The 24,782-nt window shown below is 47.4% G+C and overlaps 1 protein-coding gene across 10 annotated transcripts in view; it reads left to right on the forward strand.

The window, feature by feature from the left end:
- Nucleotides 1–1,459: 1,459 nt before the first annotated feature.
- Nucleotides 1,460–24,782, forward strand: part of CFAP46 (cilia and flagella associated protein 46) — a 135,898-nt gene continuing 112,575 nt past the window's right edge. For all 10 annotated transcript variants that reach the window (XR_011441397.1, XR_011441398.1, XM_023636605.2 and 7 more), the window contains exons 1-10: nucleotides 1,460–1,856; nucleotides 2,414–2,538; nucleotides 2,782–2,913; nucleotides 3,607–3,671; nucleotides 5,563–5,727; nucleotides 6,585–6,708; nucleotides 7,181–7,275; nucleotides 8,435–8,545; nucleotides 12,920–13,019; nucleotides 23,781–23,879. Coding sequence is in view for 8 of the 10 variants with exons in the window: in XM_023636605.2 (XP_023492373.2) it covers nucleotides 1,478–1,856; nucleotides 2,414–2,538; nucleotides 2,782–2,913; nucleotides 3,607–3,671; nucleotides 5,563–5,727; nucleotides 6,585–6,708; nucleotides 7,181–7,275; nucleotides 8,435–8,545; nucleotides 12,920–13,019; nucleotides 23,781–23,879 (1,395 nt within the window). In the remaining 2 variants the exon portion in view is untranslated. The remainder of the gene's footprint in view (nucleotides 1,857–2,413; nucleotides 2,539–2,781; nucleotides 2,914–3,606; nucleotides 3,672–5,562; nucleotides 5,728–6,584; nucleotides 6,709–7,180; nucleotides 7,276–8,434; nucleotides 8,546–12,919; nucleotides 13,020–23,780; nucleotides 23,880–24,782) is intronic.

Consider the following 24,782-nt stretch of genomic DNA (forward strand, 5'->3'; position numbering starts at 1 on the left):
ATCAACACCCAGCCTCTTTCCTCCCATTAAGAGCCAAATGTTTTGAAAGAGTTGTGTATCTACCTTTCTCTCCACCCTGTCACCCTCACTCACTCTTCTACCCCCTCCAACTGGCTCTGCCCCACCCCCCAATTCAGAGAAATGTCTACTCCTGGGTCACCGATGGCATCCATGTTGGGAAACCCAAAGCTATTTCTCAGTGCTCATTTACTGGTGTTTTGGCCACATTTGACCTAGCTGATCCACCTCCCTGCTTCGAAACAGCCTTCCCTTGGCTTCTGGATCCAGGCCTGTATGACTTCCTTTCCACATCTCTGGCCCCACTTCTGTTTCTGCTGAAGCTCTTCCTGCTACTCTTGGCCTGGGGTTCTCCAAGTCTAGTCTTCAGCCCCCTGCTAGCCTCCCTGGGTGTGCTCTCCCTCAGCAATCTCAGCCACACTCCATCACTTCTAAGCAGCTGTTCAAAAGCCTGTTCCTCCAGCCCAGAGCTCTCTTCTGAGCACAGATCCCTCCTAAGTGTCAACTCTAAGTACCTCACATCCTGCAAGTTCCAGGCAGAACACCTGGACTATCTCCTGAGCCCTCCTCCAGCTAGTCCTTTCCCAGAGTTCCCTGCAAAAGTGTATGCCCCCCCCCCCCACCCCGATCCCAGTGTGTTGTCCCCAGTGCCATGGCCTCTTGGCCCTTCCTGGCCCCATACCTGCTCCATCACTCACATCTGCTCTTCCCTTTCTGTCCTTGCCTTGTAAGCCAGCCCACGGCATCTCTGCTCGCTTGCTCGCACTGGCTGGTCCTCATCAGTCTCACTCCCTCCGAACCAGTTTCCACCCGGCACCCACAGAAAACGCTCAGACTGACACACACTGTTTAAGACACGCTGTGGGCTTCCTGGGGAGGTAGGAAGAGGGGAACCCTGCCCCAGCAGTGGCTGTCTCCTGCCCTCCTAGCCCACAGCACTGTGCATCCCCAGCTGGCCCCCTCCCTCCTTCAGGCCTTGCAAGATGCTACTCTCTTGGCATCCTTTTCCCTCTTTTCTTTGTCTGGCACCTCCTCTCCTCTTTTAGATCTGGGGTCAATTGTCTTGCCTTTAGGGTGCTCTCCCTACTGCTCCCCACCACCACCCCCTGGCCCCACACCCAGGATCAGGCCACTGTACAAGCTGTCAGGCTCCCTGGCTTCCCTTGGTGGCACCCAGGAGGCGCACATTTATTCTGTGTGACGTCCTCTACCCACGGGGGGGCCTGTCCACGTCTCTGCCTGCACAGGCCCCGCTCAGCTATGGCCCATGGCAGGGGGCAAATAACTATTTGTAGAATGAATGAATGGATGAAAGAGCCAAGGAATGCAGGACTACATTTCGGGAAAATGTGAGGGGGATGGCCAAGGGCCAGGACTGGAGCCCAGGGCAGCCCCAGTTTGCACCATCATCAGGAGGGTTGGGGTGGGTGCCATCAGCCAACATGGGAGACTAGCATCCATGTCTAGTCTAGGGGCTTTGGCAGGGATGCGGGGCCAGTACAAGGGCGGACAGGCCTGCGAAAGCATGACCTTACGTGGGCGCGCCCTCCCCTCCCAGCTTACCCACTCCCCTGCGCCCCACCTAGGCCCCTGCCCGCTCCTCGCTCGCCCCGCCCCGCCCCCGCTCCAGTGCGGATGGGTAAACCAGCGCAGGGGCGGGGACCCGGCGGCGGTTCGCCTCTGGAGATGTGTGGCCCCGCCGCCGGCCCGTAGGACCCGGTCCGCGTCCCTCTCGGTCGCTAAGCAACCGCCACCGGCTCCACAGGAGAAAGCCAACCGGCCTGGAGCCATGGACCTGGTTGTCACGGAGGAGCTGGCCCGCGCCGAGAGCCAGCAGGGTGGGCAGGGGCCCGGCCCCTGACTGGGGAGACCACGGGACCGCCCCAACGCCGGGGACGAGACTGACCCCCCGGGACCAGCCTGATCCCGCGGCCACAACGCCCCTCCAGGCCCTGGGGTTGGGTCCTGGCCCCCCCCCCCCCCCCGCGTGGGGCGGCTCCGAGAGCGCCCCACCCCTGGCCTAGGGAGGCCCCAGGACCCACCAAGAGCCCCCCCCCCCCGCCCCAATCCCCTTGGTCGCAGCGCCGCCAGCCCCGGTGACCTCCGGAAGCCCGCGCTTCGCGGATTTGTCCCCCTGGGCGAATGTGAACCGGAGGAGGGTTTGCCGTCCTGAGAGGCCCCTCAGGATGTTCACGCCGCTGCGTCCGAAGCTCTGGCTGGCCGCTCTGCGGGGCCGCGCGGTGCGGGGCATCTTCCGGGAGCACGGCCAGGGGGAGCACGGCCAGGGGCGCTGGCCTGCCCCGGCCCCTCCCGGCCCCTCCTGGCCTCCCCGCTCTTGCCCAGGGGTGCGGCGGGTGCCTTTTCCTGACCAGTTCCTTCACTGCCGTCCTGATAGATGCTGCCTCCCTGAAGAGGGCCTATGAACTGATCAAGTCTGCCAACCTGGGGAAGTCGGAGTTTGACCCCACAGAAAGCTTCAGCCCGGACCTGTTTGTTCTGTGTGCCGAGCAGGCCCTGAAGGTCATTAAGCCCAGGGCCCCTAGGGCGTTGTGTCAGGAGATCTCTATTTCTGGGTTTATAATGGAAGCAGAAGGTGGGACTGGGGAAAGCGGAGCGCCTGGTGGGGTGGTCCACTGGAGGAGGCTGCAGGGTGGGTGCTCAGGTCCATCCTCAGAGCCTGTCTGGAGTGTGTTTATGGGAAGGGAGCCAGCACCATCCAAAGGCGTCCTTGGAGCCGTTGCACGCGGAGGTCTTCTCTTGCAGATGGGGCAACCAGCGGTGAGCGAGGACTGCATCCAGATGTACTTCAAGGTGAAGGGGCCGGTCACCCAGTTTCTGGGCCGAGCGCACCTGTGCAGGGCCCAGCTGTGTGCCCCCAAGTCCACCGAAAACTTGGTGAGAGATGGTCCCGGGCCCCTGGGCCCAGCAGGAACTGCCAGCAGGAGCGCCCCCTGCGTGCCGGTTCCTCCAGTTTTCTTTATTAGTTCATTTGAGTTGTGAAGGCTTCGTATGCACGGTCTTCACGCTCCCCAGGGGATGGAGTGCACGCCTTTGCTGGTTCGCTGTCTAAAATGAACACGTCATGCTTTGTATGACTATATTGTTTCCCCCGAGGTTGCCTTGATTCTCCTCAAAATTCTGCCTCTTGTATCGCAACAGTAAAAATTTCACCCCACTTCCAAACTCGTGTCAGGCTAGACAAATCTGAAAATGTTTTTTGTTGAGTCAAGTGGCCAGATTGATTTTCAGTGACTCGAAACTTGCAGTATTTCCCGTTTATGCCTTTTCCCTAAGCAGTGGAGTCTGACTTGTGTCCTGTTTGCCATTTGACCGTTGCATCCTAGTGCCACAGTCATGTCCACAGCAGTCCTCAAGGCAGGTAGGGGGGAGCTTCCAGGGAGAGAGGCTGGGGCGCCCGAGAGCACACGCAGCTGTGGCTTCTGCCCCGCGCTCCAGCTCCTGCTGCTCAGGCACAGGGGGCCAGGCCAGTCCTCAGAGAGGCTTCGTGCTCACGGAAGTGACAATGAGCAGTGGTTGATGTTTCACTGGCAAATTCAATTTAATTGTGTGTTCTTTGTGTTGTTTTAGGAGGAATTTGAAAATTGTGTGACTCAGTATATGAAGGCCATCAACTTTGCCAAAGGAGAACCGAGGTGGGCACGATGGAATCGGCCGATTCTAACTGATTGTGTAAAAGGTTCAGAAACAGAATTTACCAAGTGGTTCTATCTGTTCAGACTGTTGGGATTTTTTGTCCTTGTTTTGTTTTGTGTTTTTTCTGCATTGATGGTCACATACTCATGTCTCTCACATGAGAACTGGCCGCGTGCATGCACAGTTCCTGTAACTGCATCCTCTACCCTGTTCAGCCATGTCTGTGATCTGCAGATGACTTTGTCAGCTTTCGCTGTGGGCCTCTTTTTGCCTGTCCCCAGGGCCCCCTCGCTTTCGGGCCTCTGATGGGGTTCAGCATCTTGGCTCCCTCCCTGCGCTGCCCCACTTGCCTATACTGCCCCTGGCGGAGCGCCTGGGCCAAGGCCTCATGCCTGTAGAGGTGATCTGGTGAAAACTGCAGCACAGTTTGATACTTAGTTAATGCTTTCTTCATCAAAAATCAATATTATTGAAACTGTTAAGCTTGTATACAAACTGGCATTAGTACAGCCTATTTAAATAGGACACAACATTTAAAGGAGATATAAGTATAAATCTTAGGTTCATTCATTCATTCTCCCAATACTTGCTGCTGGTGGCCGTCTCTGGCCAGCACCTGTTGTAATGCTGGGCATACAGGGTCCAGCTCCGCAGACCCTCCCTCAGTGGGGACGTGTGGATAGGAGGCCTGGCCTGGAACCAGAGGTTCTAAGGACAGTGGATGTTTCCAGGAGAATATGCCCCGGAGCCGTGAAGCCGAGTTGGTGGGCGCCCTCAGGGAGGGGCCTGGCTGCTGCTGCACTCCGGGGGTCTTGGGGACACCTGCAGACAGGATGAGGGTGGGTCAGGAGCCTTGGGGGCTGGCAGGACCACCTTTAGAAATAGACCTGGGGCAGCCAGGAAGAGAGGAGCTGGGAGACGGCCCTGGGTGGTCCAGGGGAGAGAGGATGGTGGGGCCAGGGCAGTGGCAGTGGGGAAGAGAGAGCAGCCAATGTGAGAGTGTGGGGGAGTGTCTGCACAGCCTCCGACCATGGTAGGAATCGGGAGACGAGTTTGCAGGGACATGAGCTCCTTTCTGGATGTGGCATCTGGGGAGGCACAACAGGCTGATCGGAGTCCCTCCAGGCAGAGGTGACTGACCATCTGGACAGAACGCCGAGAGTCAGAGCTTGCACCGTCGATGACATCTTGCACTTCCCCTCCTTTCCTGGAAAAGCTGGGGAAAAAATAAGTCGTGACCTGGGTCATTCCATGGCTCTGAGTAAACCCCATGAAGGAGCGGGTGGTTTTATCTTATTGCCTTGGCCTGGGCCTTCCTCCTTCCTGAGGAATAGCGGTAATTAGTGGCACTCGTCCATCTAATGGCCAGTTAGAACACCACCAGGTACCTAAGCTCAAAAGTCGGAGCTGGCCCCACTGGAGAGGCCTGGAGTCAGGCACATTGGCCCCTGTGAGCCCCTTACTCAGATAACTCCTGTGGCCCTTGCAGCCCTCAGGAAAAAGCCTAGCTTCTGAGGGTGCTCCTGCTCCCTCTCCAGGGATGTCAGCTCCTCCAGGAAGCCTTCCTTGATTTCCTCCCTGCACTTGCCCATTCTTGTCTATCCCTTGGAAACCAAAGGAGGCCTTGCTCACTGGTGTATTTTCACAGGGAGTGAGTCACTTTATCAAGTTACTGAATGAGTGAAAGGATCTCTAGTTGGACCCAGCACCATCTGAGCAGGGTGCCGTGGCTGGGAGGCCTGTGTACCACACTCACGCAGTGTGGGCCAGAGCCTCTCAGATGGGGCTGCTGCCATCTGCTGGAAGCAGAGGACTCGAGGTTCCCTCCCAGAAGGGGGCTCTGGACAGGCTGCCTTCCGAGCCAGTCTCAGACTTCCTCTTGTGCCACAGGTATTACTTCTTGGTGTACAATGCTTCAGTCCTCTACTGGCAGATGGTGAGGCCATTTCTCAAGCCTGGATATCATCACCACCTGATCCCCAGCCTCTCCCAAATTGTGACTGTGCTGAATCAGACGGAGGAAGAAGACAAGGACTGGCGGGCGGAGCTGATGCTGTGAGTGGGAGCCGCCCTGCCTTCTCCCATGGGGTGATGACTTTACACGCAGGGTGTATGCCATTATTGTCTACTCTGTAGTTAGAATTATGTTGTTTGTATCATTTGTCTGAAGATGTTTCTAAACTCTGTAGATGACGTCACAGTGTCCTGATTACACCAGTGTTACAACAGGGCGAATGTTATGACTGGAAACACAGGAAGTGAGAGCCTGTGTCATAGTCTTCACTCATGGTTTTAAAAACTTAGTTCAGTAAATTGTTAATGTAGTAGACATTTCAGCAATATAAAACTCAGCCAGAATGGGCTTGCTGGTCCAGGCGGTCCTGTTAGGGAAGCGTGTGCCGAGTATATTTGCCACAGGGAGGGCCCTGAGAAACCACAGCAAGAGATGTCAACAGGTGGTCCTTGTGCTGGGGGAATGAAAGGCGCTCTGTCAGACTTTTCCTGTACTTGGGGAGCCATATGCCAAGAGGACCCAGAGAATCTGCCCTGAAGTCAGAATCCAGAATCTACAGGCTTTCCTCACGTGCTTTAGGGCCATTTGGGGAGCCTGTAACAGAAAATATAAATACAATTTTTCTTTAAAAGGTCATTTTTAAATGTCCTAGGTAGTTAAAGTGAAAACAATTCTCTTTCCCTCTTGCTAGCAGTAGCATAGCTTTCCCAGTGCCTGCTGGCATGTCCCTGGTAAGCCACAGGCTGTGGGTTTGCGGTTAGGAACTGGCCTATCTGTGTATCTGTCTGAAGTTTGTGAAACACAAAAATAGTGCAAGTATAATAACCCAGTTATTACACATTTGCAGCACAAAATGATTTCATCAAGGTTTAATACCTATTATTTTTATATTATCCAGGGAGCTTCTGGAGTGTTATCTTCAGGCTGGAAAAAAGGAGGAGGCCGCTAAGTTTTGCGCCACTGCAGCACCGTTCATAAAAGCTAACGTGCCACAGAAATATCGACAAATATTTTCTGTTATGGTAAATTGGCATATCGAAAAATGTAGATAGAAGAAATAATTTTCTTAAATGTCATTCTTCAGAAAACTATAGAAACAGCAAGGAAGTCTATCCATTGAGAGATATAAAAACATACATATGTGCATATGTGGACAAAACAAAACAAAGTCTTTTTGCTTTATTGTGACTCTTTGGATTTTTTTTAATAACAGCATTGAATTTAAAAAAAAGGTTAGCAGAAAATTTGTAAAGATAAAGTAATTAAAATAGCATGTATGAAGAGCGTTCATCATCTAATAATTTTTGTGTCTAGGAAATTAACATAAGTTGTGTACAAAAACTGAATATAAAACATAATTAATGAGAAGATACTTGTTAATTATAAATATTAATTTTAAATGAGGAATATTTGCAAAATAATAGCTACATAATATCTAGATCTCTACCTAATTATGTGTTTAAATCTAAATTAATATTCTGTTCCATTTTACAGGTGCAGCATGAATTAATGGACGAGCTTCAGTTAAAGGAAGAAAAGAAAACTTCCATTAGCCTGTCTGTCACTTTCCACATTAATATGCTGAAAGCGTAAGTGGTTTGGGAGGGAGAGCAAGAGTTGAGTTTTACCTGTGGTGCTGACTTGGAGTCTCTGTGCCCTCAGTGAAGGGATGTGGTGTGCCAGTGGCTGGGAGAGTGCTGAGTGGCAGGGAGAGGCCCTGCAGGGGGCATGGGACTCCGCCTTGCCTCCCTTTATTAAGAGGCAGCCCATGAGGTTGCCAAGGGTGACTGTGGCTTCTAAGCCAGTGAAGAAAGGAGTTTTGGGAGGAGAGAGTCACCAGCTGTATCAGATGCTCCCTACAGGGCTTGCCAGGGAGGCTACAGACTGGACCATGAAACTGAGCAAAACAAGAGCAGCTTGTGGGTGAAACCCTGATGGGAGTGGGTTAGAGTGAATGAGGGAGAGGAACTGGACGCAGGCAGAACCTGCTGCAGTGGCAAAAGGGAGTTAGTTTGGTGGAGATCCCAGCAGTGTGAGAGGAGAAGGAATGAGGAGATTCAGTGTGTGTGAGAGGAGAGGGGAGTGAGGAGACACAGTGTGTGTGAGAGGAGAGGGAGTGAGGAGACACAGTGTGTGTGAGAGGAGAGGGAGTGAGGAGACACAGTGTGTGTGAGAGGAGAGGGGAGTGAGGAGACACAGTGTGTGTGAGAGGAGAGGGAGTGAGGAGACACAGTGTGTGTGAGAGGAGAGGGAGTGAGGAGACACAGTGTGCGTGAGAGGAGAGGGGAGTGAGGAGACACAGTGTGTGAGAGGAGAGGGAGTGAGGAGACACAGTGTGTGAGAGGAGAGGGAGTGAGGAGACACAGTGTGTGAGAGGAGAGGGAGGCTGTTCAGAGGGAGGTGGGTTGCTTGCCCTGGGTCCTGGGGCAGGGGACATGGGAAGGGCCAAGTGTCCCAGAACAGTGTGCCCTCTGTGTGGGACTGGTTCTGGCAGAGGGGCTTGTGCACATTTTCCAGGGGTGTTTTCATTTTTGGCGATGTAGGAAGAAACAACTTGGACGGGCAGTGAGGGAGAATGAGGTGATATGAGAAGTGGGCTGGAGAGTGGAGGAAAGGAAGGAGGAAGGATTTATTCTAGGCCTTCTGTTTAGGGGGAAACACAGGTTTATAGACTTAGAGTTTCTCTTAGGATAATTTGAATTAATCTGACAGGATTCTTGCGTTAATTAATGTTTGAATTAATTCTAGAAAACTGGATAAAAATGATTTACCTGAAGACGTCAACAAAATTCTGAAGGAGACCTATGACCATTTAGGTTCTTACGGTCACCAGCAGCTCCCTTCAATCAGAGACGAAAAGTAAGTGTTTATGTTTTTCCAGTTTCACATCTACCTAATCATTGTACAGAATTTGGTAAGTACAGGAAAATGAGAAAATATATGGACAGCAACCATGACTACCCTACCAAGCGCCAGCCATTGTGGAGGTTTTAGTGTATTTCTTTCAAGTCTTTTTTTGTCCTGAGGTTCGTACTGTTTGGGGAGCACTTGGGGTGTATAACTCCACATCCTACTTTAAAGTCCCGTTTAACTTGTAAGCACCAGCACTTCTCAAGCTGTCATAACATCCCACACCTTTCTGAACAGCTGTGTCACGTTTCAGCAGCTGGAAGAGCAGCGTTTTTTCCTGAGCATTTCCAGGCGAACGAGGAAAGTTCTGGCTTTCCTGAGTCCTCTGAGCCTTTTCAGAAGCTCTGTTCAGAGTTTAGGTTGCATCCTGGATTGGATTCCCAGAGCAGGCAGCTGAGCTAGAGGCTGACAGAAGGATCTGGAATGTACTCTGCACTCTATTTCCACAGAGGTGACGGGTTTGCTTTCCAACCCAGCAGCTGTTTTGTGACATTCTCCTGTGTGTTTATTTAAAAGATCGGAAAAAAGCCCTTATTAATGTGGTGGCTGAAATTATCTTATCATTTTGGTTTCTGTCTGCCTGTCTGATTACCAGGGAGGCGTAAGGCTCAGCCACGTTTGGGGGCCTTTGAACTGCCACTTTGGAGAATTTGTCTTTTAAGTTCTCGATGATTTTCTCATCAACTTCTCAGCACTCCTAGTATGTGGAGAATTTTGGCCCTTTGGCTATAATAATTGTTTTGGATATTTTTTCAGTTTGTCATTTGATAGTTAATTTTGGGGTGTTGTGGGTTGAATTGTGTTCCCCCAAAAAGGTATACTCAAGTCCTATGCCTCACTACCTGTGAATGTGACCTTATTTGGAAATAGTCTTCGCAGATGTGATCAAGTTAAGATGAGGTCATACTGGATTAGGATGAGCACTAATCCAGTGACTTTTCCTTATAACGAGGAGAATTTGGAACATAGAGACTCTCAGGGAAGAAGGCCACATGACGATGGAGGCAGAGATTGGAGCGATGCAGCTACAAGCCAGAGAACACCAAGGATTGGCGATAATCACTGGAAACTGGAACAGGCGAGGAAGGGTTCTCCCCTAGAGCCTTCAGAGGGAGCACAGTCCTGCCAATGCCTTGACTTCCGTCTCCTGGCCTCTAGAACTGTGAGAGGATAAATTTAGCCATCCAGTTTGTGGTAATTTGTCATGGCAGCCCTAGAAACCTCAAACGAGGGTGTATTAATTATCCGTTGCTGCATAGCAAATTACCACAGACGTAGCTTAAAGCATTGTGTGTTGATTATCTCACTGTATCTGTGGGACAGGAATCTGGACACAGCTGTGATCAAGGTGCTGGTGGGGCTGCAGTCTCTTCTGAGACTCGACTGGGGCAGGTGCTGCTTCCAGGCTCATGTGGGTGCTGGCAGCATCCAGTGCCTGTGGGCTACAGGTGAGCCTCTCCAGAGGACAGCTCGCCTCATCAAAGCGGAAAGGGTGGTCGACTAGCACCAGGGAAGTCAGAATTGTTCGTGAGCTGATCAGGAATGTGGCCTCTGCTCAGCACTGAGGTCTCCTATGGGTTAGAAGCAGGGTACGCCACAGGCCATGAACGCAGGGTCATGGGTGTCCTGAGACAGCTGGTGGCTGGATTGGGTGCGAGGGTGCACCAAGACATCTCGTGTTCATGTTGTCACTTCACATGTGAGTTCCTCCGTTGCTCTGAAATTTATCTAGATTTCATGGGCTAAAGGTTGTATATACATATTTTTTAAGTGACTTTCATCATTTCTCATTTCAAATTTAATCTGTAAATATTATAGGAAGTTTGAAAATGGCATCAATGTTTGTTTTCAAAATTATCATCACATAGTTTTTAACCTGCTTTTTCCACATAAATTGTGAATATTTTTCTGCATCAGGAAATATTCTCCTACGACCAGGATCCTAACGTGGATTTTCAGATCCTCTGGGAGGCTGTCTAGGGTGTGTGAATGCATACATACATGTGTATGTGTAGGTGTGAGCATTTTTCTGAAAAGAGGGTCAGTTCTTTCCTCAGAATCTCTAAGTTGTTCTAACTGAAGGCAGGCTGGGCTCAGCCGTGGCCTCTGGCACTCCGTCACTGCTGGGTGCTCCATGGAGGGTCTCACTACTAGCCTGAGCAGCCTCTGGGAGCAGTTTCTAGGAATGGGCCTCTGGCGCCCTTGACACATGCTGCACAGCTCTACAGAGCACACACGTGAGGATGCTCGCCTCCCGCCTCCCGGGAAGCCCTGAGCGTGTCGGGTGAGAGATGCATGCCATGGGCTTGCTTCACGTTCTTGGACTGCTGGGGAAGTTGGAAGTTTTTCATATATTTACTGGCATTGTTTTTCTTTGGTTAATTTCCTATTCATTTCTTTTGCCCAATTTTTAGAATGTAGGGTATAAATCATTTTATTATTGACTTGCAAACGCCTTTTCTGTTTTGAAATTTGAGCCCTCCAGCCCCCATGTGTTTATCAATAGACCCGGTTTGTTTACCCTGAGATTTTTAAAAATAATTCTTGATCTACAGAAATATTTTATTTAATAGAAGAGTAATCTGAGCGAACATTTATTCCCACTGATCCTGGCCCAGAGGCTGTTTTAGGCCTCTCAGTGGATTCACCCAATTCCTGGCCCAACGGTCATGTGAGTCGATGCTGACCCGGATCTCCCAGAAGCACGTTGTGTCCCCCAGAAGCGAAGGCCACGTGGCCCCAGCTCAGAGCTGACTGTGCCCCCTGCCCCGCCCCAGTGCCCCCCTGTGAACCAGCCTTGGACTATGCTCTCTGCCTCTACCCATGCACCTGGCAAGGCTCCCTGACCCCCAGGATTTGAAAATGGTTCTCTTCCCTGCAGTGTCCCTATGGCTTCACTTTTATAAGAACTTCTAGTTTCGTTGCATTGTGGCCAGAGAGGATGGCCACGACAGTTTCCCATTTGAACAGTCACGTTTCCCCGTGGCTTCATGTGCGGTCAGCATTGGGTCTCTGCTCCTTGGGCACTGGAAGAGAAAGTGTGTCCTCTGCTTGCTGGGGACACAGGCTCAGCCAGTCAGATCTGCCTTCCCTGGGCTTCAGGTCCTCCCTCCGCCCCAAGAGCCCCAGAGGTTCCTTCTGTGAGGAGCCCTGTTAACACCTCTCCACTGGGCTTCTCTGTCTAGAATTCTATGTAGGAAAAAACTGGTCCTGATAGTTTAAAATCAAAAAAGGATGAACACCAATGGTTTATACCTTTATGGATTCTCCCTTCCTAGCTGCACAGCAGGCCTGTGTAGCTTCAGCTCAAGGAGAGTGGAGGGGTGGAGGGGCTGGAGGTTGGGAGGCCGGGCCTGCCAGGGCCCTTGGAGGTCCAGGGACTGAGCTGGTGGAGGAGGTGGGCGGGGCGGTGGGGAGCACGGGGCCCACACCCCTTCCCATCGCAGGTTGGAGTTCAGCTGCTACAGCGGAGCAGCTGCTTGCGTTCCTTGGTAAGGCTGTGATGTTACCTCGGACAGGGCAGAAAGGGGGTTGGCCTGTCCCCAGGGGACATTTGGTGTGTCTAGAGACACTGCTGGTGGCCACTAGTGGAGCTGCTACTGGCATCTAGTGGCTGGCAAGCAGAGCTGCTGCTAAATGTTCTGTGGTGCGCAGGACAGGCCTCCCCACTCACAAAGAATTGCCTGGTCTAGAGTGTCAGAGTCAGGGCTGCACACCTGGCCTGTCTCACCAGGGCCACAGCCTTCATTCCTACAGCTTCTTGGTAAGTCTTATAATTAGGGAGGTTAGTCCTCTGCCTTTGTTGTTTTCCAAAGTTGCTTAGGCCATCATAGGTCCTTCGCATTTCTGTATAAATTTCGGCATCAGCATGTCCATTTCTACAGACACCCTGATTGGTGACTGCAGATGCTCTTGGTGATGCTCCCAGATGCACATCATGTGGTAGGAAGAGCTGGCTTTGAGTCAGGAGATACACATCTGTCCTGATGTTGCCACTGCTCCAATAATTCAGAGAGTGACACCCACGGCTTGAGCTGCTGTGCAGGGTGTTTGTCCCCGCCTCGTCCAGACTGTGCTCAGACCTGCCCTGAAGGCTGAGGAGGAGGGCGCTTCCCCCAGCAGGACACAGCCTGTGATTTCCTCCAAATCCCGGGTCAGACTGGGGTTGGCTGGGCTTGGGGACTGTCCGCATAGGGTCTCGATTACGTTCTGTTCTGTTTCCTGCCTGCGGATGAACAGTGGCTGCATGCTTATTCTGCCAGGCAGGTCTGTGTTTCCTGTCACCCCTTATTGATCCATTGGTGTTTGCTTCTTTGTTTCCAGAATTCTTTTGCTGTTTGAATTGGCACATCTTTCTTTGATCTTGAAATGCGAGGAGGTCTCCTCTGACTGCCTCTCAGACTTGAAGAAAATTGACAGCAAAGTAAGTAGCCTAGTGACTGTGGATGCGCAGTACCTGCTCGTTGTGATCCAGACATGAGAGGCCAAGGAAGAGAAAGGAATTGGAAAACCCTCCCCAGCAGGGCCTAAATGTGCACCGCTGCTGATTTCCTTCCAGCCTTTTTTACTGTTTAGATGATGTGATTTTTGCATCGTGCCCCTTCCCCTTTTCCTGTCATCTTAGGCATGTGTTGCCACCAGTTGTTTCTGCAGCTCACTTTAGGGGCTTCACAATATTTCCTAATAATCATGATCCATAACTTACTCCCCAACTCCGTGATTAGACATTTAAATCCTGTCATTTTTTGCTTTTTATATAAAGGGCTGCAAGGAACATTTTGTGCCTAAAGCTTTTTCTGCATTTAGAATTTTTCCCTAAGATAAGTTCATTGACGTGAAATTGCTAGCGAATTCTTGCTTTTTAAGATTTTTAAATGTCTATTACAATATTGCCCTCCAAAGAAATTTTGCATTCCCAACAAAAGTTTATGAGAGTGCATACTTCAGATTTATTTCCTTTTTAATTTAAAAAACTGTGAAAGGGCTCTTCCACAGAGCAAAGCCTTGGTTAGCAGCTCGCGCTGACCATTTTGAATGCAGTATGTGGACTCCAACACATGCTGTTTCAAGTGCGGCTGCTCGCAAGGATGAATAGGGTAGATGAAGGATTTGCTAGGATGGTGCAGCCATTTGCCACAGTGTCACCTCACACCATCTTTTTTTTTTTGAGTAAGATTAGCCCTGAGCTAACTACTGACAATCCTCCTCTTTCTCCTGAGGAAGACTGGCCCTGAGCTAACATCCATGCCCATCTTCTTCTACTTTATATGTGGGGCGCCTACCGCAGTGTGACTTTTGCCAAGTGATGCCATGTCTGCACCCGGGATCCAAACTGGCGAACCCCGGGCTGCCGAGAATCAGAACGTGTGAATTTAACCACTGCGCCACCGGGCCAGCCCCACCTCACACCATCTTCATTGAACACCAGGTGTATTTAATCCCAAGTTCCCTGTTGGTATTAGATACCAGCTGACTCAGGAGTTTACGTCCAGATAAAGCTCTAAGATGAGGGGGCGCCCGCTCTTGCAGCACTTCACAGAGTGCTTTTACGGCCCTTCCCTGTTCTGGGTTTCCATGACGCAGTGGCGCAATCTTAGCACTGGGGTCCCACCCTGCTTCCCTTGCTCACTAGCTGCGTGACACCCTCGGGAGCCCAGTTTTTTGTCTCTGAAATGGCGGCAGTGATAAGACCCTTCTCCTAGGGCTGCTGTAGAAGTGAACACACGCTTGTAAGGTGAGTCACCATTGCTCCTGTCAGCGGGTTCCTGTGAAGGAGGCTTGAGTGGAGGTGGGGGGCTCTCAACCCCCTGGTGCCCCTCAAGCACCTCCCGTGGCCCAGTCTCAGGGACTTTCTCCCTGGCTCTTTTTCCAGCATCAGGCCTCAGCTCAAATGTCACCCCATCTTGGACCACCTATAGAACGTGACCTCCTCCAACTAGTGTAGCCTTCTGCTCGGGGCTTATCACCCTTCCTGGCACGGTGGTCTGACAGTGTGGTCTGATGATATCATGTCTTTGGTATCTGTGGAAATGTCTAATACCAGCTCTTTATTAAACTTAAAGTTTTAACTCAAATGCAGAGGGGTCAGTGAATTGTACCTCTGAGTTCACAGTACCTCTGAGTCCTCGCTGGTCTGTTCCAATGTGCTCAGTATTTATTGATCTTACATTTTGTAAATATTCTGTGCATACTTGAAAAGAATATCTTTATTTTTAAAATACAAGATCGTATATGTATTTGTTAAATACCACTTCACAGTTGATTGGTTCAAATATTTACATCCTCACTCATTTTTACCTGTTTGCTCTGTTGATTTCTCTGAGAAATGTTTTAAATCTCTCTCTGCAAATATGGATGTCTCGATTTTACATTGTACATATGTCATTGGTTTATGTGCATTGGTTCACACAGGTTTGGAATTGTTTCATCTTCCTGGTGAAATGTATCTTCCTGGTAAATTGTTATATGATTGCAGCTTGACCTGCTCTATGCCTAATAGTGTTGTGTATGGTGACTTGTTTATTGCTGTTTTCCCTATGAGAACGCACCCTCTTTGAGGACTGTCTGATCTGGTCACTGTTACAGCCCCACTTCCTAGCACAATGTCTAGCACTTCAGAGATGCTCAGTGAATACCTGTTGAATGGATGAACGAATATGTTAAGATCAATGCACACTCCCCAAAGTGGGCACATCCAGGTTTTCAGGATTTGCCAGCTCTTTCCTCATAAGGTCTCCTGCGGTGATGGGCCACGTGGTTGGGAAGTCCAAGAGCCGGGTCCTTCCCAGTGGATCAGACGTCAGTGGAGAGGTGTCAACCAAGAGGGAAGAGGCATAATTGGGAAACAAGAAATGACACTGCCTCAGAGTCAGATTTCCAACACTGACTGTAATGCCTGACACTTTAGTATCCTCTTACGAGGAATGGTAAACAAAAATAAAATAAAAGCAAATCAGGCATGTAATTCTATATGATTGTTCAGAAATAAGTGAACCTTACCTTTTTTTTTTCTCAAAGGTATGCTTTTTTGGTGAGGAAGATTGGCCCAGAGCTAACATCTGTTGCCATTATTCCTCTTTTTTTCCCTCCCCAAAGCACCAGTGTATAGTTGTGTATCCTAGTTGTACGTCCTTCTAGTTCTTCTGTGTGGAACTCTATCTCAGCATGGCTTGATAAGTGATGTGTAGGTTTGTGCCCAGGATCCAAGCCGGGCTGCCAAAGCGGAGCACATGAACTTAACCACTACGCCACCAGGCAAGCCCCTGAACCTTTTCTTAAAAGGGGTGAATAATGTGAAAGTGGCATAGTGAAACAATAAATGGACTTCTGCTTCTAGCCGAGATGGAGTGAAAGGACCATATTTATCTCAAGCCTGAAACAACTGAAAAACCAGACAAAATATATGAAACAATAGTTTTCAAGACAGCAAACAATAGATAATGAAGGAAGGTAAGTTAGAGAGGTGGGGAACACATGAGGTCAGTCTTATGATGCCCAGCTTACTGCCTGGGGAGTTTGCAGACTCGGCAGACAGGACACAGGTGGAGCCTGGTGGTCCACCTGAATTGAGGAGATGGAACTGATAGGGGAAGGTAAGGCAGCTACAGTTCACAGGAGAGAGGACCAGAGGGGAGTGAACTGCACAAAGTGAGAGCTCTGGGCATCTGCAGAAGCTCCCCGAGTCTTCAGTTGGGTGCTGATCAGTGCATGTGTGTGAGGGACTACCCAAGCTGGGACAGAACCACCTGAAGGGAGACAAGGGACAGTCTGCAGAGCTCACACAGGGCTGAGACTAGTTCCTGAAATGGAAAGTAAAGCAGATTGTATCTAAACCCTGGCTTTGCGGCCACGTGACATCCACCTGTGTTACACACATCCTTGCCACTATGGGTGAGCCAGCACCCAGGACCCACAGCTGCTGTTGTTCTGAAAACACCCACATTCCAGTCCTCAGCTCGATGGCTGCTCCAGGGGTGCCTGCACACCAGACACTAGTGCCACCAACACTGCTAGGGTGCCTGTAAGCCAGACCCGATGCCAAGAGAGATCCCCATGGTCATGACGTCCCTTGTGGGAGAAAAAGTGATCAGGAGGTCCTGAGCAGCCTTTGCCACCAAAGACCCCAACAGACCTTGCCACTGCTACAGAAATCACTAGCCTTGGCTTTTGAGGAACACTACAGTCTTTGCCAATGCTGATCTCAGCTGATGGAGCTGCATGGAAACTACAACACTGAACCTTCTCCAGAGATATAGCTGTCACCTCCCACCCAGCTGGTGCCCTGACCACAGTGGTATGAAACGAGAAATCACTAAGAGGAGAAAAGCTAGAAAATTCACAAACGTGGAAATTAAACAGCACGCTCCTGAACGACCAATGGGTCAAGCAAGCAATCAAAAGGGACATCAAAAAATATCTTGAAACCGATGACAATGGACACACAACACACAAAGATGTATGGGGTGCAGCAAAGCAGTCCTAAGAGGGAAGTTTATAGTGAAACACCTATAATAAGAAAAAAGAAAGATCTCAAATAGACAACTTATCTTTATACCTCAAGGAACTAGAAAAAGAAGAACTAAGCTCAAAGTTAGTAGAAGGATATAACAAAGATCAGAACAGAAATAAATGAAATATAGACCAGAAAACCAATAGAAAAGATCAATGAAACTAACACCTGTTTTTTAAAAAAAATAAACAAAATTGACAAATTGTTAACCAAACTAAGAAAAAAAGAAGACAAGTAAATAAAATCAGAAATGAAAGAGGAGACATTACAACTGATACTACAGAAATACAAAGGATCTTAGGAGACTATTATGAACAATTATACACCAACAAAATGGAAAACCTAGAAGAAATGGATAAATTCCTAGAAACATACAACCTACCAAAACTGAATCATGAAGAAATAGAAAATCTAAATAGTCCCATAACTAGTAAGGAGTTGAATCAATAACCAAAAATCTCCCAACAAGAAAAGCCCAGGACCAGATGATTTCACTGGTGACTTCTACCAAACATTGAAAGAACAATTAATGCCAATCCTTCTAAAACTCTTCAAAAAAATTGAAAAGAAACGAACACTCCCAAACTAATTTTACAAGGCCAGCATTACCCTGCTGCCAAAGCCAGACAAAGACACTACAAGAAAAGAAAATTACAAGCCAATATCCCTGATGAACATAGATGCAAAAGTTCTCAACAAAATACTAGCAAGCTGAATTCAACAGCACGTTATAAGATCAAACACAGTGTTCAAGTGGAATTTATCCTGAGGATGCAAGGATGGTTTAGTATATGCAAATCAATCAATGTGATACACCACATTAACAGATTGAAGAAGAAAAATCATATGATCATCTCAGTAGATGCAAAAAAATCATTTGACAAAATTCAACATCATGTCACGATAAAACTCTCAACAAATTAAGTATAAAAGAAATGTACCTCAACATAATAAAGACCATGTTAGACAAGCCCACAGCTAATATCATACTCAATGGTGAAAAGCTGAAAGCTTTTCCTCTAAGATCAAGAACAAGACAAGAATGCCCACTCTCATCACTTCTGTTTAACATAGTACTAAAAGTCCTAGCCAGACCAATTAGGCAAGAAAAAGAAAGAAAAATTATCCAAATTGGAAAGGAAGAAGTAAAAGTTTCTGTATTTGCAAATAACATGCTATTTATATATAGAAAACCCTAAAGGCTCCACCAAAAACTGTTAGAACTAATGAACAAATTCAGTAAAGTTGCAGGATTCAAAATCAGCACCCAAAAATTGGTTGTGTTTCTGTACACTAACAATGAACTATCTGAAAGAGAAATTAAGAAAGCAATCCTATTTACAGTAGAATTTAAAAAATACTTAGTAATAAATTTAACCAGGAAGTGAAAAACCTATACACTGAAAAATATAAGGTGTTGATAAAAGAAGTTGAAGAAGACCCAATAAATGGAAAGATATCTCATGTTCTTGAATTGGAAGAATCAAAATTATTAAAATGTCCATACTTCCCAAAACTATCTACAGATTCAGTGCAATCCCTATCAAATTTCCAATGACATTTCCCACAGAAATTGACAAAAACAATCCTATGATTTGTATGGAACCACAAAAGAACTCGAATAGCCAAAGTACTCTTGAGAAAGGATGAAGTTGGAGACATCACACTTCCTTATTTCCAAGTATATTACAAAGCTATTGTAATCAAAGGCAGCCCTAGTGGTCTAGTGGTTAAGATTCAGCACTCTCACCACTGTGGGCTGGGTTCATTTCCCTGTCAGGGAACCACACCACCCGTCTGCCACGCATCATACAGTGGTGGCTGCATGTTGCTGTGATGCTGAAAGCTATGCTACTGGTGTTTCAAATACCAGCAGGGAGCCCCACGGTGGACAGGTTTCACCGGAGCTGCCAGACTAAGATAGACCAGGAAGAAGGACCTGGCCACCCACTTGCAAAAAATTTGGCCATGAAAACCCTGTGAATAGCAGCAGAGCATTGTCTGATACAGTGCCAAAAGGTGAGAGGATGGAGCAAAAAGACCAGGCAGGGTTCCACTCTGCAGTCCACAGAGTCGCTAGGAGTCAGAATTACCTCAATGGCACTAACAGTAGTAATCAAAACAGTATAGTATTGGCATAAAAACATACACATAGATCAGTGGAACAGAATAGAGAGCCCAGAAATGAATTCATGCATATATGGTCAACTAATCTTTGACAAGGGTGCCAAGAATGCACAATGGGGAAAGGACAGTCTCTTCAATAAGTGGTGTTGGGAAAACTGGATATTCACATCAGAAGAATGAAATTGGACTCCTATCTTATACCACACACAAAAATTAATTCGAAATGGATTAAAGACTTTAGGATCTGAGACTATAAACCTCCCATAAGAACACATAGGAAAAAAGCTCCTTGATACTGGTCTTGGCAATGATTTTTTTTAATATGACAACAAAAGCAAAATAAACAAATGGGACTACATCAAACCAAAAGCCTCTGCACAGCAAAGGGACCATCCACACAATGGAAAGGCACCTGCCCAATGGAGACAGTATCTGCAAACCACGTATCTGATAAGGGATCAATACCTAAAGTATATGAGGAACTCATACAACTTAGTAGCAAAACCCAAATAACCAATGAAAATAATGGGCTAAGGACCCGAATAGACATTTTCCAAAGAAGATATTAAGATGGCCAACACATACGTGAAAAGGAGCTCAACATCACTGACCATCAGGGAAATGCAAATCGAAACCATGGTGAGCGTCATTTCACACTTGTGAGAATGACTATTTTCAAAAAGACAAGAGATAGCAAGTGTTGGCGAGGATGTAGAGAAAAGCTAACCCTTATGCAGTGCTGGTGGGATTGTAAAATGGTACAGTCACTATGGAAAACCATATGGAAGTTCCTCAAAAAATTAAAAATAGAACCACCATATGATCCAGCGATCCTACTTCTGGGTATTTGTCCAAAGGAAGTGAAATCCATGTCTCAAAGAGATACCTGCACCCCCATGTTCACTGCAACGTTATTCACGATAGCCAAGATCTAGAAACAAGTGTCTGTCAATGGACGAATGGATAAAGAAAATGTATGTATATACAATGCAATATTATCCAGCCATGAGAAAGAAAGAAATCCTGCCATTTGTGACAACATGGACGAATCTGGAGGGTATTATGCTAAGTGAAAGAAGCCAGACAGAGGAATGGAATAGAATGGTGGTTGCCAGAGCTTGGGAGATGCAGAAAGTGGGGGGATGTTGATCAAGGGGACAAACTTTTAGTTATAAGATGCATAAGTTCTGAGGGTCTAATGGACAGAACTATACTGACTATACTGTTATACTATACTATACTGTTAATGATATGTGACTATAGTTAAAAACACTGTATTGTATACTTGAAATTTGCTAAGTGAGTAGATATCAAGCATTCTCACCAAAAACCCCCAGCTATGTGAGGTGACAGATGTGTTAACTTATTTGATTATGATAATCATTTCACAATGTATACATCTATCAAAGCATGACATTTACACTTTGAGTATATACAATTTTTTGGTCACTAGACTTCAGTAAAACTTTCAAATAAAAAATAAAGCAGCCACAACTAGAAGGACCTGCGACTAAGATATACAACTATGTACGGGGTGGGGCGGGTTTGGGGAGATAAAAGCAGAAAGAAAAAAAAAAAAGATTGGCAATAGTTGTTAGCCCAGGTGCCAATCTTTAAAAATAAGCAAATAAATAAATAAAGCAGATTAGGCATTTCAGAAGAAAAGATTAGCTTACTTTTGAAGATACAGTAATGCAGACTATCCAAAATGAAACAGAGAGGAGGAATGCGGAAAAGAGAGCGCAGAGCATCCGTCATCTGGGCTCATGTGACGCAGACTGATGTGCATGCGATTGGAGTCCCCGAAGGAAATTAGAGAACAGAAAAACATCTCTTAAGAAATAATGCCTCAAAATTCTAAATTTGATGATCTTTCAAGAGGGGTAAAAAATTATGTGCTGAGGAACAAAATTAGGAATACAGCAAACTTTTTGTTGGCAGCAATACAAGCCAAAGACATAGGATCAACATCTTTCAAGTAAAAAACTATCAACCCAAAAATCTACACTCAGAGAAGTTGTCTTTCAAAATCAGAGGAAGAATAAAGATTTATTAAAGTAAACAAAACCTGAAAGAGCCCGACCCATGCTACAAGAATGTTAAAGGAATTTCTTCAGGCAGAAGGAAGATGATACCAGATGGAAATCTGCATCTGCACAAAATAGTGAGGAGTACCAGAAAGGGTGACTACATGAGTAAATATAAAAGACTTAAAGATACTTAAATCTCTTCAGAAGTTAATTGCTGTTAAAAGCAAAGATGATTACATGAACCAGAAGGCAATATTGTTAAGATGTCCATTTTCTCCAGGTTGAACAATAAACTCAATGCCATCCTAACCAAAATCCCAGCAGAAGTGCTTCAGAAATTGACAAGCTGATTACAAAATTTATATGGAAATGCAAGAGACCTAGAATAGCTAAAAGCAACTTTGAAAGAGCAGAAGATTGTCAGAAGACGTGCACTCCCTAACTTGGAGACCTGTTACAAAGGCACAGTAGTTAAGACAACGTGGCATTGACGTGGAGGAAGTCATATAGACCAATGGAACAGAATGGACCCACAAACACGGGGTCCACTGACTTTTGATAATGGTGTGAAGTCTTTCAGTGGATAAAAGATAGTTATTTAAACAAAGGGTACTGGAGCAATTGAATAAGCACATGTAAAAAAACGAACGTTGACCCCTACCTCACACCATATTCAGAAATTACTCAAAATGCATATCAGACCTAAGGCAAGAATTAGAGCTGTAAAACTTCTAGAGAAAAACATGAGAGAAACCTTTGTGACCTTAGGTTAGGCAAAGAATTCTTAGATAAGATATCGAAAGCACAGTTCCTATAAGAAGAAATTGATAAATTTAACTTTATTGAAATGAAGAACTTCTGCTCTTTGAATGATACCATTTAGAAAATGAAAATACAAGCTAGATACTGAGAGAAAATGTTTGCAAATCCCATATCTGATAAAGGGCTTATACAGAATATATAGAGAACTCTCAATAGTCAAGAAAAATAACTTTAAAAAATGTAAGAGACCTGAACAGACACTTCTTCTGTCATATGAACATATATGGATGGCAAAAAAAAAAAAAAAAAAGATGCTGAATATCATTACTTAGGATGGTTACTACTGTATTTAGGAAAACGGGAAGACCTAGTTTTTTACCTCCTGTATGTCTCTCCTTTACTTTCACACGGAACACTTCCCTTCTGACACTTCTGGTCACCAAATGTGTGGGGTTTTTCCCCGCACCAAGTGATTCTCCACGACACCAGCTGGGTGTCCTACAATTGAACTCAGTTCTGACACTATCTGCCTGGAGATAGCTCCAGATCCCACAGGGGAAGGGCTCAGCCCCCAAGGACTGCCCCCCTACTTCAGATGCCAATTATAAGTAGTAGGTTCCCAGGTTACCCACACTTCTGTCCCACTTGTATAAATCAGGGTTCCCACGACCCCCTCTTCAGCTTCGATAATTTGCTAGAGCAGATCATGGAACTCAGGAAAACACCGACTTATGTTGACCAGTTTATTAAAGGATACAGATGAACAGCCAGATGAAGACATACATAGGGCGAGGTTTGGGAGGGTCCCATGCACAGGAGCTTCTGTCCTCGTGGAGCTGGGATGTGTCACTTTCCCGGTGTGGATGTGCTGGTCAGCCTGGAAGCTCCCCGCACCCCATGTTGTTGGGCTTTTATGGAGGCGTCCTTACCTCGGAGTGATCTATCATTATTAACTCCATTTCCCGCCCCTCCCCTCTCTCTGAAGAATGGAGGTGGAGCGGAGAATTCCAAGCTTCTAGTCATGGCTTGATCCTTCTCGTGACCAGCCCCCGTCCAGCAGCCTACCAGGAGTGGCCTCTGGAGGACAAAAGATGCTGCTAGTACTCTTCTCACTTAGGAAATTGCAGTGGTTTTAGGAGCCCTGTGCTGGAACCAGGGACAGAGACCAATATATGCATTCTATTATCTAACAACTGCACACCTATTAGAATGGCTAAAATTAAAAGACTTACCATACCAAATGTGGGAGAGGATGTGGAGGAAACTGGGGTGTCATACACAACTGGTGGGGGTGTAAAATGGCACAAGCCCTTGGGAAGCAGTTAGCAGTTTTGAAGAAGTTAGGTATACCCCGCCCACATGACGAATCCAGCTCCGGCCCCTCCTCCATGGCCTCCAAGCAGGGCGCCCTCCTCCGAACCCCACCAGGGGTTAAGTGAAAGAAAGCGTGTTCGCCAAATTTCATAACAGAAACACTCTCTGAAGTTGGTGTAATTGTTTAAAAATTCAATGTCCAATGCAATTATCTTTTCTCCCCTCTATTAAAAAGGCAAAAGAAAATAAATTTTTAGCCTTCTTGAATCTTTGCATCTTTGAGTTTTTCTTATGTATCTTTGCATTATCTTATAATTTTTATTTGTTGAATTTCTGTCTAGTCCATTAATAGTATTTTAAAATAATCTTTGAAGTTAATGAATGCACATGATTGCTTTTGTTAAAAACCTCCGTATATACAAAAACTATTTGCATCCTGCAGGATCCTGGGAAGCTGATTGAAATCGAATGCCTGGAGTGTGAATTAGAAGCTTTAAGACTTGAAAATAAAATTAAACTCTACGTCCGAGCAGCTGTGGAGGTAAACCTCGACCGGGAGTCAGAGGACACACTCAACTATTTTGCAGATTTCTTATAATTTGTGAGAATTGAGGTTGTGCCAGTTTTGAGGGTGCTGAGGACATGAAAGGGACCCCACTGCTGGCCTCACCCTGTGACTGTCACTGGTTCCAGTGTGATAGGGATACGTGGCCAGCCTCCTCTGCCTCAGTTTCCCACCTTTGAACACGGCCTTTCTGGCAGCAACTCCAGGAGCCTGGATGGTACCTGAGCCACCAGGGCTAACCACCTTTGCAGCATACAGCACGGTCCCCCACGGCTGCCAGGGCCACCTTGGCCTCACAGGCGTGTTGGGCTCATGCAGCCCGTGCGTTGGGCTGAAGGCTAGGGGCTGGGACGAGACCTTCTTCCAGCCAAACCCTCCTGCAGCCTGTGCGGAGCTGGACACCCACACCCCCCCCTGCCCCGGCCCTGCACACGGGTAACACCTGCCTTTGGTGAAGGCCCCCGTGTCTCCTTGAGGGCCCTTTACCAGCCTGACTCATATCCAAGGAGGCAAAAGTCCCCGCCTGCCACTGTGCAGGGCCATCAGCCTCCCTGGGCCTGGAAACTTGAGGGGCTCTGGGGATGTGGAGGGTCATTGCAAGGGATGAGGAGCAGGAAAACAGGCGTGGGGAGAAGAGGGACCCCAGGGATTGGTAGGGAGGCGGGGACTCCAGGGGATGGGTTGGGAGGCAGGACCCCCAGGCGTGTGGGGAGGTGGGTCCAGTGGACTCCTACGAGGAGGTACCATGCTGAGCTCACTGCAGCCGCTCTTGGTGCCTCACTCGCCCCATTTGGACACCAGGGACTTGTTTGGAACATTCCATCTGTAGTCAGAGAGGAGACAGCTGTCTTTTTGATGAGTTGGCAACACAGCACCCGT

This window comes from Equus caballus, chromosome 1 (genome assembly GCF_041296265.1).
Source record: "Equus caballus isolate H_3958 breed thoroughbred chromosome 1, TB-T2T, whole genome shotgun sequence".
NCBI lineage: Eukaryota > Metazoa > Chordata > Mammalia > Perissodactyla > Equidae > Equus > Equus caballus.